The following is a 20,290-nucleotide window of genomic DNA, read 5'->3' as shown; positions in this document are numbered from 1 at the left end:
GAACTTGTCACATGTATTATGTGTATAATTATGTCAGTCGACTTGAATTATGATACATTACTCACATTTCACTGGATGCATTTTCGCTGTGAAATTATCCGCAAAATTTTCTGACCGCGTTCTGAGACGGAGGCTAATTGAGTAACTTTGAAATAAAATTTAAGAAAGTATTTGAAAAATTGTATTTAAAAACAATTAAATTAGGTATATGTGAAGTTAGAAGATTTTCTGCATCCTTTTGCTTCACTAAAATTACATTTGGTAAAATTCTAAAAACCTTATTCTCTCTAATCCCTATATCTTTAAGAAAACTTGTACTTTCAAACAAAAAATATTTGAATTAGGTATATTTGACCATTGAATATCCTTTTAGCAGACACTTTGAGAATCTTATCCCCTCTTATCCCCTGCTTGTCACTCGTTATCACTGCTTATCCGTCTTATCCCCTAATTCTGAGGTGCAAAGTCTTTCGGACATTGAACATACTTTTCGCGGACACTTTGAAAATCTTATCCCCTCTTATCCCTGCTTGTCACTCGTTATCACTGCTTATCCGTCTTATCCCCTAATTCTGAGGTGCAAAGTCTTTCGGACATTGAACATACTTTTCGCGGACACTTTGAAAATCTTATCCCCTCTTATCCCCTGCTTGTCACTCGTTATCACTGCTTATCCGTCTTATCCCCTAATTCTGAGGTGCAAAGTCTTTCGGACATTGAACATACTTTTCGCGGACACTTTGAAAATCTTATCCCCTCTTATCCCCTGCTTGTCACTCGTTATCACTGCTTATCCGTCTTATCCCCTAATTCTGAGGTGCAAAGTCTTCGGACATTAAACATACTTTTCGCGGACACTTTGAAAATCTTATCCCCTCTTATCCCCTGCTTGTCACTCGTTATCACTGCTTATCCGTCTTATCCCCTAATTCTGAGGTGCAAAGTCTTTCGGACATTGAACATACTTTTCGCGGACACTTTGAAAATCTTATCCTCTCTTATCCCCTGCTTGTCACTCGTTATCACTGCTTATCCGTCTTATCCCCTAATTCTGAGGTGAAAAGTCTTTCGGACATTAAACATACTTTTCGCGGACACTTTTGAAAATCTTATCCCCTCTTATCCCCTGCTTGTCACTCGTTATCACTGCTTATCCGTCTTATCCCCTAATTCTGAGGTGCAAAGTCTTTCGGACATTGAACATACTTTTCGCGGACACTTTGAAAATCTTATCCCCTCTTATCCCCTGCTTGTCACTCGTTATCACTGCTTATCCGTCTTATCCCCTAATTCTGAGGTGCAAAGTTTATCAGACAATTTATAAAGTTTTTTATAAGAAAACATTTTCGAAATGTAAAACTGTTCAGAGTTTTCAAACTTCTAGTGCTTATAAAAAAATGTTAGATGAAAGGAAGGTTTTTGTCGTTGTATTCTTCTAAGTTTGAAAATTGGGTACTAGAATAACTGAAATACCGGAAAAATTAACTTGATAATAAGCTTGAGTTAACTTTTTCTTTTTTCGAATAATAAAATAACACGATTTACAAAATGGAATGAAACTTTTGTTCAGAAATCTTCAGAAGATGTTTCTCCAGATGATATGTCGACTACTTCTTTACCCTCAGGAAGAACTCTGTCGATGTCGAATTCAATTGAATCCGATTTTGATCTTGGTCTTTTTGTTGTTTCGGTCTCACTGCCACTGGTGACGACAGTTGCAGTTGCAGCATTGCAACACCGTTTCAGACTGAGTCTTCTTCTTGGTATGGTTGCCCCTTGCGAAGAAGACTTTTCGATGGAGGGTGTAGTTTCTTGCTCACTCAAGTCAGATATTGATGTTTCAGAAATTCTGTCTGGTTGCTCTACAGGTGGTGGAGGGATAGGAGGAGGAGAAGGGTTGACAGTACAATTCGCATCGGAATTCTCGTTGCCGCTGGTTTGGTCCTCTCTCGGTGGCTGATATGACGTGATCTCTAACAATGGATCTTCCTCTGATTGGTTTGCGGTTGATGTGGAAGGCGAATTGGTTTTCTCTCTCGGTGGCTGATATGACGTGATCTCTAACAATGGATCTTCCTCTGATTGGTTTGCGGTTGATGTGGAAGGCGAATTGGTTTCCTCTCTCGGTGGCTGATATGACGTGATGTCTTTCAATGGATCCTCCTCTAATTGGTTTGTGGTTGAAGTGGAAGCCGAATTGGTTTCCTCTCTAGTTGGCTGATTTGACGTGATCTCTTTCAATGGTTCCTCCTCTGATGGGTTTGCAGTTGAAGTTGAAGGCAAATTGATTTCCTCTGATTGTTGTTCGTTTCGCTCTGCATCGTTGGACTGGTCCAAACATTCTTTCAGTGGTGAGACTGTTGGTAGTTGGAGCTGTTGTGGCGTTGAGGGCTCTTGTTCGGCTTCAGGATCGAAGCTTGGAAACGAGCAATTCATGAGGTGGTAATCGAACCATGGTCGTTCGTAACCCTTGCGTACCAGCCACGCATCGTATACTGTGTCAGGGCCATCCCAGAACACGCGAGCTCGGCGCCGGAACATTGACACTGCCTTGTCAGAGATGTGCAGAGCGTCCCAACATCCTTCGTTGTTTGATGCAAGCTCGACCACTTTTTGCACGTACTCTTCGTCACACTTTTCCGATGCGTTGTCGAAAAGTGGCGTGTCCCAAGAGAGATCTTCGTATAACACGCCTTCAACACGGTCTGCCTCCATGATCGCGTGATCAATTGCTTCGACTGTTGCACTGTCTTTGGAGTTGCTGGGCGATGATGGCACGTCTGCATCTACTGTCTGGACATTGTTGGACGGGATGCTTGGGGTCTGGCTCAAAGAAAACTCCGCGTTTTCGTCTGCCAACATCAAATCCATCGGGCTGAAATCAAAATCGTTGAAGACAGCTCCCATCCCTTTGGCAGCACCCGCACCATTCCATCTGTGTGTTGGTGTGTCGAAGATTGGTTCGTGTTTGAGCTGTTCGGCCAAGTAATGGAACACCTCCATGCAGTTGATACGGAGCCAGCCTGTAAAAACGACAATTATGAACATATAGTCGGTGAAAGAATGGGACGATAAAAATTTTATTGAAGCAGCAATGATATCCTTATTAGATACTTTGTTTTCATTACTTAGCTGACTGTGAAGGCGCAAAAAGAGGCTTTAATGTTTTGGTGGATATGTCGATTGTAAATATGATCAATAATTAGCTCACCTTCGACCGAAGGGTCTTTTCGCTTAAGGGAAGATGTCTGGAACACGTCAAGCCGCTTTCGAATCGCTTCATTGTCGATTTCATTGCCAAAGTCTGGGTAAACGTTAGTGGTAATGAAAAATCCTGAATTATAATTGACTCTCAGGCCTTCCTTGTGCTTTTGAGGAAGGAAGTTCATGCCACCTGAAGATCAAAGAAGGAAAAAGTACCATTAAACATTAGAAGAAAAAAAAGAGACAAATTAAACTTGAGTAAACTCTAGTAAACGAGACAAATGAAATTATACGTACTAGATTAAAGGCCTCGAACGCGCAGAATCAAAAAGGTAGGGCAGGACCACAAGAAAAGTGATGAAGAGACGAGGAAACTACAAAAAAAGAAAATTACCGCTCACCCTGGAGAACTCGTTTGGCGTCTTCACAAGAGAGGCTGTCTGGCGTCCACTCATCCATCATCACAATCTGAGTTTGGTCGTCGATTAGAGCAGCTGAGAAGCGTCCGTCGTTCATGACCCCAGCTATGTAGCGAGCTGGAATGATGCCCTTGAAGGGAGAAAACCAACTGGTTTTGGCCGAGTCCGCAGGGCCCACTAAACACAATTTCGTCTCCTTGTGAGGGAACTGTTTGTGAACAAGCAACTGGTAATACTTCTTGTAGAAGCGCTTCCTGACCACAGGGTTTCCGAATGAGTTTTCAACGCCCTTGATAAAAGGTTCGGGATACGGTCTCTTGTTTGCGTCATATGCGTACTTGACAAATGCTCTCGGGGAACCTGGACGAGAAAAAATAGAGAATTTTTCTTGAATCACTAAATCCCCTTCAACCAAATTGAACAAAACCAGCAACATACGCAAAATGACTATTCACTTCCGAGAAGCACACGCTAGACTCACAAAAACACTAGAATTCGCCAAATCAGAAAAAGAAAGTCGAGGTGTCACCTCGATGAAGTTGTAGTCGATTGAAATTGGCTTTATTATTCGGCATGTTTTTACAGAAAGAAGACTGATAATTTGCTGAACATGCTGTGATATGGTATTCGCAACGTCGCCATTTCCGAGAATGAAATGAATGAAATCGTGCACGGACGAGCAATAGACGTAGGTGAATCTCGATTGTGGAACTTTCTTGTACACGCTACCGTCGTACAAACCATAATGAAAAGTGTTCATGTACACTTTGACTGATTCGATACTCTGCATAAACCGACTGACTGGTCTCAAAGCCGCGACCACTGGCTCTTCTGTGAAGTAAAAAAAAAGAAAGACACTTTAAATTGATGCAAGCAATGCGTGTAAAAAAACAACTTAACGCCAGGACACTTTGGTCAGTAAAAAAGCCAAAAATCAAATTGGAAAATTTCTCACCTGCAGAAGTAAAGTCAACAAGTTTCATTTCGAGCAAACCTCTGCAAGACTGGACAGCGTTCTTCAGTTCTTTCGCAACATTCGAATCCATCGACTTGGTGAGCCACAATGATGTCAGATGTTTTGATGAGTAGCGAACACCTTCCCCCATCACGACTGTCTCCAGGTTAATTCCTTCTCGTTCAGCTTCAGCTTTCACAAACTTTATTTGAGACTTGGCAAAGTGGTGTAATAGCGTTTCATTGTTGTGGTCCTTTAACACAATGTACAGTGATGCCACGAAACTGTCATTGATAGAACGAACACCTGAAAGAGAATTATAAGCCATAAAATAACATTGAAAAATACAGGGGAGAATAGATTGTCGAGGTGTCCGTAAAAAAATAAAAAAAACGTCCGAAAAATCCTTTCACTTCAAAAACCTGTGACAAGGCGGATAAGCAGTGATAACGAGTGATAAGCTGATGACAAGGAGGATAAGAAATCTCAAAGTGTCCGTAAAAAATAAAAAAAAAGTCCGAAAAATCCTTTCACTTCAAAAACCTGTGACAAGGCGGATAAGCAGTGATAACGAGTGATAAGCTTGTGACAAGGAGGATAAGAAATCTCAAAGTGTCCGTAAAAAATAAAAAAAACGTCCGAAAAATCCTTTCACTTCAAAAACCTGTGACAAGGCGGATAAGCAGTGATAACGAGTGATAAGCTTGTGACAAGGAGGATAAGAAATCTCAAAGTGTCCGTAAAAAATAAAAAAACGTCCGAAAAATCCTTTCACTTCAAAAACCTGTGACAAGGCGGATAAGCAGTGATAACGAGTGATAAGCTTGTGACAAGGAGGATAAGAAATCTCAAAGTGTCCGTAAAAAATAAAAAAAACGTCCGAAAAATCCTTTCACTTCAAAAACCTGTGACAAGGCGGATAAGCAGTGATAACGAGTGATAAGCTTGTGACAAGGAGGATAAGAAATCTCAAAGTATCCGTAAAAAATAAAAAAAACGTCCGAAAAATCCTTTCACTTCAAAAACCTGTGACAAGACGGATAAGCAGTGATAACGAGTGATAAGCTTGTGACAAGGAGGATAAGAAATCTCAAAGTGTCCGTAAAAAATAAAAAAAACGTCCGAAAAATTCTTTCACTTCAAAAACCTGTGACAAGGCGGATAAGCAGTGATAACGAGTGATAAGCTTGTGACAAGGAGGATAAGAAATCTCAAAGTGTCCGTAAAAAATTAAAAAAAACGTCCGAAAAATCCTTTCACTTCAAAAACCTGTGACAAGGCGGATAAGCAGTGATAACGAGTGATAAGCTTGTGACAAGGAGGATAAGAAATCTCAAAGTGTCCGTAAAAAATAAAAAAAACGTCCGAAAAATCCTTTCACTTCAAAAACCTGTGACAAGGCGGATAAGCAGTGATAACGAGTGATAAGCTTGTGACAAGGAGGATAAGAAATCTCAAAGTGTCCGTAAAAAATAAAAAAAAACGTCCGAAAAATACTTTCACTTCAAAAAACCTGTGACAAGGCGGATAAGCAGTGATAACGAGTGATAAGCTTGTGACAAGGAGGATAAGAAATCTCAAAGTGTCCGTAAAAAATAAAAAAAACGTCCGGAAAATCCTTTCACTTCAAAAACCTGTGACAAGGCGGATAAGCAGTGATAACGAGTGATAAGCTTGTGACAAGGAGGATAAGAAATCTCAAAGTGTCCGTAAAAAATAAAAAAAACGTCCGAAAAATACTTTCACTTCAAAAAACCTGTGACAAGGCGGATAAGCAGTGATAACGAGTGATAAGCTTGTGACAAGGAGGATAAGAAATCTCAAAGTGTCCGTAAAAAATAAAAAAAACGTCCGGAAAATCCTTTCACTTCAAAAACCTGTGACAAGGCGGATAAGCAGTGATAACGAGTGATAAGCTTGTGACAAGGAGGATAAGAAATCTCAAAGTGTCCGTAAAAAATAAAAAAAAGTCCGAAAAATCCTTTCACTTCAAAAACCTGTGACAAGGCGGATAAGCAGTGATAACGAGTGATAAGCCTGTGACAAGGAGGATAAGAAATTGAAAGCGACCTTAAATAGAAAAAACCCAGGAATACTGAAAACGTCCGTAAAAGCCAAGGTTGAGATGTATAAGTTTCTTTTTTTTCAGATTCAAAATTAATTTTCTTTTAAAAAGATTGACACTTAAAATCAAATCTAAAAAAAAAGGAGAAAAAAATTAAATAATCCACGTGCTCGACCCAATCCCTTTCTTAAAAATATTTTCAAAATATCTATCAAGGTTCAATTTTTAAGATTAAAAAGTCATTTACATCGTGCACGCCCCAAAGCCCCTTCCTTGAAAAAACATTTTAAATGTCGACCTTATGAAATAAAGCTCAAACTTTTGAAAAAATCTTTCTGAATTCAATTTCTACTAAAATCTAAAACAAGTCCACCACGTGCTCGGCCCAATCCCCTTCTCCGAAAAAAAATTTAAATATCAAAATTATTTTTCAAATTCAGTTTAAAAAATACATACAAAGTCAATTTTTACTAAAATCAAATCAACCCCTTGCTCGGTCCAATCCCCCTCCCTAAAAAAAAAATCGACCATCTTGAAAATGCAAAAAGTTTTTTATCAAATCAAAGGGAAGGTTATTCAAAAGTAAAAAAAATGTAAACTTACCACGTCCTTTAACGGCTTTGCAGTGTACAGTCTCGAGTCCTATTCCTCTTGCAATTTTGGTTAGATAACTCTCATAAGCTTCGATACCAATCTCAGGCCAATCGAACATCACCCAGAAAGATATTCCTGCGATGGCTTGGTGCTGATCATCTTTCGTTTGGTTATATAACGCTGTTCCACATGAAAAAAAACCAGCATTTAACTTTCTATTTTTTACTCCTGGAACGCTGCGGGCAGAACGGATGGCCCAGAAGTGGGTGAATGATAAGGGAAACCAGTGTATTAAGTTTTGGCATTTGTTTATTGGCTAACCACTCCTATACAAATAATTTTGGGGATAAAATATTTCCCATATTTGACAATAATTATAATGTATAAGATGGCCGCCTGCAACCACGCTCGCAAGCATTGAAGGGAGGGAGGGAGGTAAAAAAATAATTTTCTCTGTCTTCACTGTAAGATGAGCTTCTTTGCGAATGGAAGATCAGTGCTCGAAGTCATAGCTCTAAACCACCTATAGATTCTACCGAAAGGAGCAAATACGACGGTGGCGTACTAAGGGCGGACGGCCCCCAAACCACTCTAGCTAGATACGCTAAAGGGCGTGGCGTCGTAACAAAATAAAAGTTAAACTAAAACTTAACCTCTTAAATTACCATTTAACTTTCTATTTTTTACTCCTGGAACGCTGCGGGCAGAACGGATGGCCCAGAAGTGGGTGAACGATAAGGGAAACCAGTGTATTAAGTTTTGGCATTTGTTTATTGGCTAACCACTCCTATACGAATAATTTTGGGGATAAAATATTTCCCAACCGAAGGTATCCCCAAATTATACTTTCGTCGCGCCTTAACGGTTGCAGGAAGACGCGCGTACCTACAAATTTAAAAATTTTTCTATTAGTAAAAGTAGATAAGCCTATAAAAGGTATATCGTAACAATATAAAATATCAACCAGTAGAAAACTCACTAAATATAAACATAAGATGAAATGTGATAACAAATTCAATTATCTTAACTATTTCACGTCTACATCACACAAAGAAAAATAAGACAACAATGTGCACCCGACAGGAAGTCCACCACCAGCCGGGTAAGTGCCGGACTGTGTACCGGATCCGACTTCCTAAACGATGAATAAACCCAGAATCGGCGGGTTTTCGCAACCAGCCGGGTTGCCCAGACTCAAGGCCTGGCCCCTCATCACCGTGCACAGCCTAATAGCTACAGGAAACTGTCCATCGCGCGTAATTCGTGTGGGACAAAATCTCTTGCTGTATGAAATGGAAAACACAAAGCCTAAAACAACGCTATGGACAGTTTCCCTACCGTATCATCCTCGCAGCTGAGAAACTCCTGTCCGTACAGCCGGTCCGGCAGGAGAATCTATCACAACCTTGTGCATACTGAAACTTAAGAGAGATCCGCCACCAGCCGGGAAGGAGCCGGACTTTGTTCCGAATCTGATCTCCTTATCACGATGGGTTTGCTTCAGAATCAGCGGATTTTCGCAACCAGCCGGGTTGCCCAGACAGCCGGCCTGGATCCTCACAACTTGCACTACGAACACTTACACTAACATCCTCGCTGCTGAGAGACTCCTAACCGTACAGCCGGTCCGGTAGGAGAATCTATCACAACCGTGTGCGCCCGAAAACTGAAGAGGTCCGCCACCAGCCGGGATAAAGCCGGACTTTGTTCCGAATCTGACCTCCCTATCGAGATGAATTGCCTAGAATCGTCGGATTTTCGCAACCAGCCGGGTTGCCCAGACAGCCGGTCTGGATCCTCACAACTTGCACTACGAACATTTACACTAACATCCTCGCTGCTGAGAGACTCCTAGCCGTACAGCCGGTCCGGTAGGAGAATCTATCACAACCGCAATTACGAGCCCTTTATTGAAAGGGAAAACGGAATATTTGGATACCCAAAGTTGCTCATTGCTATCAATTCTAGCCATTAGTAATTATGAAAAACTTGTTATTGGTAGTACCTCCTTTACAGTTCACTCCATCCTTGCCCATTCTACAACATGCTAGCCAATTGAGGGGTACCAAATATTTTTTCTTCATAACTTAAATTTTCTTGCCTTCTTCCCAAGTCTTGACCAGCTATCTGTACAACTGATGCTCTACGTGTGATAATGACTCAATGTAAACATACCCTTTCTTGGAAAATTTTGTAGCAAAAGAACATGTAATAGAAAATGAATTATTATTTTATATACCGATTTTATATTAAACCTAAATCTATCAAAGGCCATGAAAAACTATATTAGACTTGCCCCTGATCTGCAGCATGAGCCGTTTATAACTTTACAGTCTTGTTATAACAGGCTATTCAACTAGTTCCGGATTATTTTGTGTGCTTCCGTATAAAAGATTACATCATGAATATAATGAAATACTCCAAATCTACCTTTGTCAGCCGACTGACAGAGACACTTCAGTCTATAATAGTTATGTGAAATAATATTTAAAACTTAAAAAAATTTAATGCCGTAGAGACCGACTTTTTTGACGTGCACCATCTGTGTACCACCTTGCCTAGGTGTATTCTTGACAGGAGGAACTTTAAAATGTTCAGGTTTCGTGCTTGATTACTACATCCAGCTGGAATCTGTGGGATTGAATTAATGCTTATAAAAAGTAAAATCTTTGTTTGTAAACTACCTGAGATAAAAGAAATTTGTTCTCTTTTTTATATAAGGTTTTTATAAGCACTCTCTAAGACAAGAAAAACTTACCATTTTACCACGGAAATATATCTTATAAAAGAAAGCCTCTGTGCCTTTAGAAGCGTAACTTATATCGACTAAATAGGCCTTTTGTTTGAAAGAAATTTTAAAAGCTAAAAGAGAAAAAGAGAGAATTTTCAAATAATCGATGTTACGTTTCGTAGAGAAAAAATTATGTTTTAATGTTGAATTAATTTTTGTTTCGGTTTGGCCAGAAATATAATAAAATTGTTCCCATTTTTGCGAGCCCCTTGCGTAGCACCCAAAATTAGGTAAAACCTAATTCCAAATAAAAATGTTAAATATCACACAATCAAACATCTGTTAGAGGGCCTTAGAGTTCATACCAATCATATTGAAAGCTTTTTATCCATATGGCTTCTTCTTGTTCCACCTTGTTCCAAGCAACTGAACTTTAGCATTCTCTTAAAGTATGTAAATAAAATGATAACCTGGGACAATATAAAGCTATGTCAGCCTCCCCATGGTCCCAATCCTCCAATCGACCAGCGAGCATCACCTTGTTGGCCAACATCTCCCAATACAAACGACAATCCCCTTGGCCAACATCTCCCAATACCAGCGACAATCCCCTTGGCCAACATCTCCCAATACCAACGACAATCCCCTTGGCCAACATCTCCCAATACCCAGCGACAATCACCTTGGCCAACATCTCCCAATACCAGCGACAATCACCATGGCCAACATCTCCCAATACCAGCGACAATCACCATGGCCAACATCTCCCAATACCAACGACAATCCCCTTGGCCATCTTCTCCAAAAACCAGCGACAATCACCTCGGCCCAACATCTCATCACCGCCCATCTCCTTTGCCAAATTTAGTTGCAGATATTGTTATATACTTGATAATATCTTGATGGTTTGTTTCATACAGTTTTCCCAAAAAAAAGTTACTGTTTGAATGCTGTCTCCTTTCGTTTCGTGTGCTACGAAAATTGTATGCTTCACTGCACAAACTACATTTATATCCATGAATGTGCATACTCTATATCTCTTTACGTTTAGTAACACTGATAGTTATGGACCTGCCTTGAGAGATATTGGAAGATTCAACAACAACATAAAAAAAAATAATTTTCTCTGTCTTCACTGTAAGATGAGCTTCTTTGCGAATGGAAGATCAGTGCTCGAAGTCATAGCTCTAAACCACCTATAGATTCTACCGAAAGGAGCAAATACGACGGTGGCGTACTAAGGGCGGACGGCCCACCAAAACCACTCTAGCTAGATACGCTAAAGGGCGTGGCGTCGTAACAAAATAAAAGTTAAACTAAAACTTAACCTCTTAAATTACCAATTGTTTGTTCAGATGAAAATTTTTCTTCCAAAAGTTGCCTTGCCTGCCAAACTTCCATATTTGATGGTGTTGGTAGCATTACTCTAACGGCTGCTGCCTGATAGTAACGAGACACATGCTGAACAACGAATGATTTTAACGCACATTTAACCAGCGAGCATCGAAGTTCCTTTTTTGGATTAATAATGTCTTGTTCCTCTTGTTGTTGAGAGGCATTTTCAACGTGTCTCTGTTCCATGTTTTCAACCACAGTTGTGTTTAGAAAGGAACAAAGTTTCTCTTTTATGGTTTATGGTAGGAACTTAGCTAGGTAAATTAAGAGTAAGAGTATGTGCTTTTTTCTAACATGTCGGTCCCTGTAAATTGGAAAAATCGGAAAACCAATTATCAGTCCCACTAAGGGGACAAGCTGGAGTTTTTACAAGCTCTTATTTGATTTAGTTGGTCGTTAAGATGTAATAAAAGAATCTTATATTACTTTTTCTAAAGAACGCGTCATCTCTATCACTTTAAATGACCAATTAGTGAAGTATCTTGTAAAAACTCCAAGGCATCTCCCACTAAGGGTCATATAAATAGAAAAGTTGCAACTTATTTTGGCCAAAATAGTCCCAATTAGGGTCGTAGAACACACAAATTTTTCCTTTCTTTTACTCCTTTTCAGTCCCGCGGTCCCGCTAAGGGTCCGAGGATCAAAAGTCGGACAAAATATGCTCGTTAGCTTGCAACATTAGTCCGCCAACCCCTCTGGGGATAGATTTAGCTTAATTCTTGAACTTTTAATCCTGTCAACTTTATTTGTTTACAAGAACCAGTAGCATAATTTTAGCTAGGGCTCTGCTGCTCTTATAATTACAAAATCAAAGCATAAGTAATTTGAAAGTATTCTTATAATGTCGCGACCGTAGCATGAAGGTAGAGCATCCAGCTACGGTGCGCAAGGCTGTGGGTTCAATCCCCAGCTGGGTCATACCAAAGATTCCCAAAATGGTACTTGGTGCCTCTCTGCTTGATGCTCAGCAACTAAAGAGACGGATCAAGCGAAAGTGGAGCAACCCAGGGAAAGAAGTGACGCCCTCCCCTACCTTCGGGTAGACAGCTATACGAAAAGGGAGCCTTCGGGTCGCCCTCGACTGCGGTTGCAAACTTACTTAAGTATTCTTATAAACCTGATTTTCGGGTAAATCTTTTACCGAAGGGATCAAAACAGACTCAAGGGGTTTTAAAGTCAATGTAACTTTTGAAATCCCTTTGAGACCCAGATTGTTTTGTTTTTGACTCGAGCAAATTGTTTTGAAAATTTGATAAAATTTTACTTTACTTTTAATAAATATGTATCCATTGAAGAGCGAAGTATATATAAATTTTTAATTTTTTTTAAAGCTTTTGAGCTATGTAGATATTATATTAATATTGTCGTTGTCTTTTCTCATTTATTCATCATTCATCTGAGCCAGGAAAATGTAATTGTGTAATTGAAATTTAATTTAGACAATTTTAGGTGCGAAATATTTTAGTATTATCAAAACAAAAACACTTACGGCAGGTTTTAACCATTACGAACTGATATTCAATTTTTTCAAATTTTCTTTCTCAGAGAACGTTTAACCAGGTGACATTCTTCGCATTTCTTGTACTTTTACAAGTTTCCTATAAGACAGACGAATTTTTTGAAGTCTTCGAATGTTCTTAATTTTTTGAACTTCAAGGCTTAAAATGTTCTTCGTATATTCTTCTCATATTTTGTGAGCGAGTATTATTATCCACTTTCCTAAGAAGTCGGATGTATTGGAGTTCACAAAGGCGTGAATTATTTTTGAATTGTTCTTAATATTTTGTTCATCAAAGCCTTATATTCTTATATAGCTTGTTCTTATACAAAACGTGTAATTACTTAAATTTCTTCCTTATTGGGGATTGTTTTGAGGTCGGTGGAGATTAAATGGGACCTTTCTTTGAATAGCGTGGTGGAATTCGACGAAAGATAGGGCGGGGTTCTATAGATTAGCTTCACTGTGGGAGACGGAAGATTACGCTATTTTACTCCCGAAAACCAAGCAATTGATCGATTGGAGCTTTGGAGTATTTTGATAGAAATCTAAAATACTAATGAAAATTACGGCGGCAGAATTATTATCCCAGAAAGCGTGGAAAACCTTAATGTAAGGGTGAAAAAAAGATACCCCCTGGACCCCCTTTGATGTGGTTTTTAGAATTGATAATTACCTAGTAGCTGTAGTGAAAAACATATATCCCCAATATTCTAAAGAAAAAGACACCCCCACACCGATTGAGACCCCTTCCCACTGGAAGAATTGGCTAAAATATTTCCCACTGTGTAAAACTATATTCCAATTTTTGTCCCCACTGAAAATAAACAAATAAACCAATCCTCACTGCAAAATATTATGCTATTTTCTCCACTATTTTATCTCCATTGAATTTTCTGACTTGAAAACAAAAGAATCGAAATCCCAAGCCATAAAAAATATGGAAATATCAATCCCTATTGAGTTTCCGTCCTTTATTTTAATCCTCACTGGCTGAAAAAATCCTTCTGGGTCTGTGAGAAGGGGGTGTAAAAAGGAAAAAGATTTTGATCACCTTTGTGCGTCATATCCAGGAACTATATCCAAAAGTGACAATATAAATTTCTCTTTTATAAAGTATAAAGGCAAGGCGTAATTCTGATATTTACAGTTTATAAGTTTCTATAAGACAGTGTAACTTTTAGCGACCTATAAAATGTTTTCGCCTTGGCAATTCGACCTTTCTCGCTTTGGTATATATGTTGTTTTTATAGAATCTGCTCATCATTTCGTGATGGCCCTATAATTTAACGTTATGTTTAGTACATTTGGTTGTGTTATATATGATGTTAAGGACCCTGACCAAAGTCAGAAAAATTGTTAAGGAGATTTGAAGCAGATGAGATGGAGTTTCTATAAGATACTTTAATAATTGGTTATTTGAAGTAACAAAAATGACGCGTTCTTTAGAAAAAGCAACAAAATGCTTTTATTACTGGGTTAACGACCATCCAAATCAAATAAGAGCTTGTAAAAACTCCATCTCGTCACATTTGAAGATAAAACTTTGGTTCTTTTGGTTTTATTCTTTATCAATTTTTTTTATTATGATTTTTAAATCTTCAGATTCAGGAATAGTTGGCCTAAAAAAATGTATAACATGTTATTGTTATTTGTTGTTTGTATCAGGCAGAAATCTGTATATTGAACATGGCCAGAGCCCTTAATAATGATTTTCAATATACCCGAGCCTCTAGGTATAATTCGAATGTCTCCTTACTGGAACAATTATTATGCAATGTTCCTTTTTTCATACTTTAATTCATATTTTCATTTTAGAAGATTTTGGTATTGGAAGATAATTTTAGATTTCCGAAATCCCTTTATGATATAATCAGCAACTCCCCTGTTAACAGCTCACTGTTTCTTTATTTTCAGCATCATATTCTGAGAACACTTATTTTGCTGACATAAGCACACCATAGAGAGCTGGATATGGCTTACAAATGGGTTTCATTTGCACACAGTTTCCAAAATCTTGAACTGACCAATCAAATCGTCATCATTTTATTAACCATTGTTTTCTTCCTTGGAATTATTGGAAATGCTGTTGTTTTGTTTACATTCTTGAAGAAAAGACACCGAACAGTTTTTGAAAAGAGATTAGTGCTCCTAGCTATAGTAGATTTGGTATCTTCGCTATGTGTTCCCTCTTTATTCATTTATGGCACCTTAACACATTTCCATGCACCGCATTTGACAGAACCAGTCTGTAAAATATGGCTTAGTCTATTCCCAATGTCGGTCACAATATCGCAAGCTTTACTCGTTTTTATATCTTTCGAGAGATATCATCGTATACAAAAACCTTTCCAGCGACCATATCAAATCAAATATGTGTTTCTGCCAATTCTGGTAATATCAGTAGCCCTTGTATCTCCTTACACGTATACATTAAAGGACTTTTGCCGTACACAAGACATGACTTATCACAAGATATATGTTATTTTAAACGTGGCTAGAGATATAATTTCAGTTTTGGCAATGCTGTATTTTAACTACAGAACTGGAAACTGTTTAAATCAAAACCAAGATAGTATTTGTGTATCAAATCATTCGAACCTTAAATCAAAACGTATCTTTCGAACGCTGCTCAAGATGGTGGTGGTATTCACAATTTTGGTGACTCCAGTAGACTTCTACCAGTTTAGTGTTTTGAATTTAATGTCTTCATTTCCCCCGTATCTGAATCAAGTTAATACGATGTTGGTTGTATTACAAATGTTTAACTCTGTTGCTAATATTTTGATTTATTCAATCAGTGACCAAAATTTCCGCTTGAAATTCTTACAGTCCGTTAAAATGACTTTTAAGCGAAATGTTAAATCTGGTGATTTGAGAGAGGAGATGAACAATAAAATATCTGCAACAAATGAATCCAATTCGACGACCACAAACATATGGCTATAGAACAAAAATTTGTAAAACAAATATACCAGGTGTCCCAAAAAAAAAGTCCCCTTGTTTGAAGTGTATTTTCTCGAGTTCTATGAGCTGTTCAAGAATCAATCCATTTGAATTGAAAAGAGGAAGGATAAATTTTGAGGGGTCGTTTGTTATATTTGGTCAACTAGATGAAAAGCTGTGGCCTATTTTTTTTCTGGAAGTTGGGTACCACTTTTCAAAAAACTCCGATCAAAGATTTTGCTTGGCCGGGATTGAGTAACTTGGTCCAGGGATATATAAAGGTCAGTGGTTCGGTTAATGTAATCTAAAATGTCATGAATTAAATTTGACAAAAGGTGTCAACTAGTTACCACTGTTCAAAGCGGAGGACCCTCTGATAATCCATTCGTAGGCAAGCTATCTTGGAGGCCAATAAGAACTTTATCATTCATCTTGACAATATTGTTAGTGATCCGTAGTAAGAAATACTATTTTACCATCAAGCAGTCCTTGGGTAGACGTGTCCGAGCAAGAAATTTGAGAGTGCTTTTTCCCGAATAAAAGGGGAGGTCCGAAATTAAACCCATAGATTTAAAAAGCCCGAAGGGCTAGATGTCGTGCTTTAAGCTCTTCCAAGCAAAAAAAGTGAATATTGCTGCTATTGTTTTCGAAAAACCGCGAAGCTTCTGATTGGTCAAGCACTGAAATTCTATTGTAATGTCACGTGACTTAGGTAGGATTTCCTATCCAAGCTCGGCACACTTTTCAGCAAAAGCATAGACTGGAGTCGTTTATAATGCATGTAATACTAATAATACCAATACTAATTACAATAATACGGGATTTAGTTTGTATAAACGACTGGAAGAATCCGGTGTTCCAGCCTTATAGATACAGGGGCTAGCTACGCAGAAACTTGCGTAGCGAGAAAACAATTTATCAAGCAACAACAAACACTCAAAACGAAATCAACTCAAATGAAAAACTTTCAATACACAAATCCACCCATATTTTGTTTCTCAAGAATTATTTTGAGCAGGAAAAAATTATGATCGCAAATATTGACACTTTTCTTTTGTTTGGAGTTAGTGCACAAAGGTTTCTAGACGACTAAAATTGTTCTATTCATTACTTTTTGCTTTATTTCTACTATGTATAAATTAGTCGTCTAGCTTGCTAGACTAGCAAAAGCATGATATCTAACGCTTCGGGCTTTATAAATTTATGATTATACCTCCAAAAACCCAAAAATAAGGTAGTAAGCTAAGAGAAAGAACCCCAGCATCGAATGGCCGAGATAATGTTGAATTTGGGCTCCTTTTTAAGTCAACAAATAAGGAAGTCAATAAACATCTTAAGAACATCTTAAGAAGAACCGAGACTAAGTCAAAACTTACAAGGCCTTTTAAAAAGCGTCTATATTGTAATTGTATCGGAAAGAGCGTCTAGTTAAGAAGAATTTTATTCTAATTATATATTGAGTAATAATTTGGTCCAAATTTTCTTCAGCTCGTTGTGATTAAATTTATTTCAATCTACATATATATGTTGGTCCTATATATGAAAGTCCTGATTGATTAATTTACATATTTTGCCTAACACAGTCATCTGTATTTGCACCTGCAACCAAGAAAAGTCGCGTGAACGTCAAAACACCATCCATCAGACGTTTGTAACATCCATTGAACCTTAAAAAGACGCTAATATTCATCAGGCTGACGTAGATCAAACTTTTCCCATCTAGATGAAAATGAGGATATAAAAATCAATCCATCTGAATGACTTATGGATTTGGTAATAAGATCGATGGAGAAATGGAGTATAGTGCATGCTCTTTGGGTACTAGGTTTGCGAGGTGACAGGTATGTCCGAGTCAAAAATCGAAAATCGACCCTTTGGGAAAAAAATTTAAAATAGAATAATAATAACATAGTATTACAAATTCACAGGCCACCGTGCGGACACGTGGGCCTCTATCGTTCATACATTCAGGTTAATTATTACATTGTTATAATATAGACAGGTATGCAACAATAGTGACACTTTCAATCATATTCAAACTTGTTATCTTTCCAGGCTACACTAAGTCCACTAAGGGTCTCTTTAAACTCTTGAACTGAGGATGAGTTGACTACTTTTGAAGGAAAACTATTCCACTGCTTAATGCCCCGATAGTATAGGGAGTTACTCTGCGGACCGCGAACACCATCGTTCCCAAAGATTACTAACAGTTCAGAGTCGTGCGTTCTCATAGGTCTCCCACGCTGGTTACATTTCTTAGGGACGCCCAATTTGTCATAATAGTTTAGATGTTTAAAGATCTCAGCCATGTCACTTTTACCTCGCGTCTGTATGTAGACTAGTTATTCCGATTCTTTGCATTTGATTTTCATAGCTTAGCCGTCCACATGCCTCAACTGTTTTCGATGCACATCGCTGAACACCTTCTATAAATTTGGCATGTTTTTTCAGTTTTGGTGACCAGATGACCTGAGAGTGGTCTGACAAATGCTACGTACAGTTTTCGAAACAATTCAGGTGTGAGGTATGTGAAGGTCCGTCTGATTAGACCAGCTATTGAATTAGCTTTTTTCGCCTGATTTGATATGTGTTGCGGTCAAAGGAGAGATTCTTGTCGATGATAAAACCAAGATCTTTTTCGAATGGTACATGTTCAAGGATTTTATCCCCTAGTGTGTATTCGTGCAACATTTTTTATACTATTTGGCTTCCCTAGGGTTAGCACATGATATTTATTAGGATGAAAAGTCAATAGCCATGTTTCAGACCACTTTTGGAGTTGATTGATATCGTTTTGTATTACTAGGGCATCCTCGACTGATTCCACTTTATTGACGAGTTTAGTGTCGTCACCAAAAAGGAACAGTTTTGACTTAACGGAATCTGGTAGATCGTTGATATAGAGAACGAAAAGGTTAGGCCCTAGGACACTACCTTGAAATACTCCACTGAGCACTGCTTTTTGCACTGATTTGCCTCCGTTTACTTTGACCATCTGGAGTCGATCCTTCAGGAAGTCTTTGATCCATTCAAGCAAATTGTTTTTTATCCCAGCTTCTAGTTTGATTAGGAGTCGTTGACGAGGAACCGAGTCGAATGCTTTTGCAAAGTCAAATATATTGCATCTACAGCTTTCAATATCTTCGGTACAAGTATCTAGGTAATTTATCAATTGTGTTAGAGTTGACCGACGGTTAATGAAGCCATGTTGTTTGCTAGATAGTAATTTCTCTTGATCAAGATATGTCATAATATGGGTTTTGAGAATCTTTTCCATTATTCGGCAAATTAAAGATGTTAAACTAATTGGACGATCATTTTCTGTGGGGATTTTATATAAAGGTTAAATCATACCTTAACTTTATTTCGACCCGCACGCCCCAACGCCCTCTCAGCCAGCTGCATCCGAGCAAATCACGCCATATCACAGGGCACCGTTCGGCACTTTCCACGGTTCAGCAAATTCCTAGCTTCCATTCTTCTCGGAAAACAGAGCCTCTAACCTTCTTTCTATAATTGGAGCTGTGCAAGATCTAGTCAGAAAAGTTTTTTTTCCGCCCACCCGCCCTACAATTCATATACAAAGGTTGCAGGCAACTATCAGGATATTTATTGTTTATAAAAAGGGACAATTTCACCCAAAACATTTCCTGTGTAGTTCCAAGAATTAGGCCAAATAATGAAATACGAATCTCAATTTATTACCCCTCCGTGCCTATGAAAGTACAAGTTAAACTATGTTTTTATTTCCTTTTTTAAGTTTTTGCTTAAAATATTCGAAAATCATGAAACTTTGGGAGGGAAGTTTTTTATTTTAGTAATTATAGGACCCTTTCAGAGAACGGTCTACAGTACGTGCGACCCTTAAGGGTCCTTTTTCCAAGCTAAGTGCATCGTAAGGGTCGGAATGAACAAGAATGAGAAGAAGTGCGCTCTAAGGGTGTATAATTTGGAAAATCTGACCATATTTTGCCTTAAAATGGTCAAAAAGTTTTTAGAAAATGCGCCGTAAGGGTCGATTCTTCACCCAAGCTAAATTTTCTTTGCACTGTGAATAGTCCGATTTCAAGGGCCTAATTTTGGGCTGTACGTACGTTCGTTTTGCACCCCCCCACCCCAACAGATTGTCATAAATCCTTTCCTTAAGCTAGTTTGTTTCCCCTCTCTTTACAGAACAGGGTTGAATCTTGATTTTTTTTCAAATTTTTCTTTGCTTATTTTAAACTTTGTACAATATGGTCTGACAAAGTCTTGGGTTATAAATTATTGATAATATTTTCACAGAAATCTCTACACTAGACATTTTTCAATTAAAACTTTAACTTTCAATTAAGACTTTAGCCTTTATTTTGGAGATCAAGGCGTTTAGTTTAATTTTATAAACACGCAGCTTTTATGTAACGCTGTTTTGATGTTTCGTCCACCGTTATATGGATGTTAGGACCGATTTTCCAACTGGATAGGGAGTTGCAATAACAAAATT

At 38.2% G+C, this 20,290-nt stretch overlaps 2 protein-coding genes across 2 annotated transcripts; one reads left to right on the top strand and one right to left on the bottom strand.

Moving 5' to 3' along the window:
- Window positions 1-1,566: 1,566 nt before the first annotated feature.
- LOC136808155 (serine-rich adhesin for platelets-like) lies at window positions 1,567-4,198 on the bottom strand. Its single transcript, XM_067064700.1, has 4 exons — window positions 4,153-4,198; window positions 3,606-3,983; window positions 3,212-3,394; window positions 1,567-3,023 (listed from the first exon to the last, which is right to left on the bottom strand). The coding sequence occupies exons 1-4, from the start codon at window positions 4,196-4,198 to the stop codon at window positions 1,567-1,569; spliced, it is 2,064 nt and encodes a 687-aa protein (XP_066920801.1).
- Window positions 4,199-14,782: 10,584 nt separating this feature from the next.
- Window positions 14,783-15,939, top strand: LOC136805693 (probable G-protein coupled receptor 34). The gene has a single exon (XM_067062232.1). It carries the CDS (start codon window positions 14,836-14,838, stop codon window positions 15,808-15,810), a length of 975 nt encoding a protein of 324 aa, XP_066918333.1. The 5' UTR covers window positions 14,783-14,835; the 3' UTR covers window positions 15,811-15,939.
- Window positions 15,940-20,290: the final 4,351 nt, after the last annotated feature.

Source organism: Clytia hemisphaerica, unplaced genomic scaffold (assembly GCF_902728285.1).
Source record: "Clytia hemisphaerica strain Z4C2 unplaced genomic scaffold, Clytia hemisphaerica genome assembly, whole genome shotgun sequence".
In the NCBI taxonomy this organism is placed as follows: domain Eukaryota; kingdom Metazoa; phylum Cnidaria; class Hydrozoa; order Leptothecata; family Clytiidae; genus Clytia; species Clytia hemisphaerica.
The sequence above is the reverse complement of the archived record's forward strand: the minus strand, read 5'-3'. Positions and strand labels throughout refer to the sequence as shown.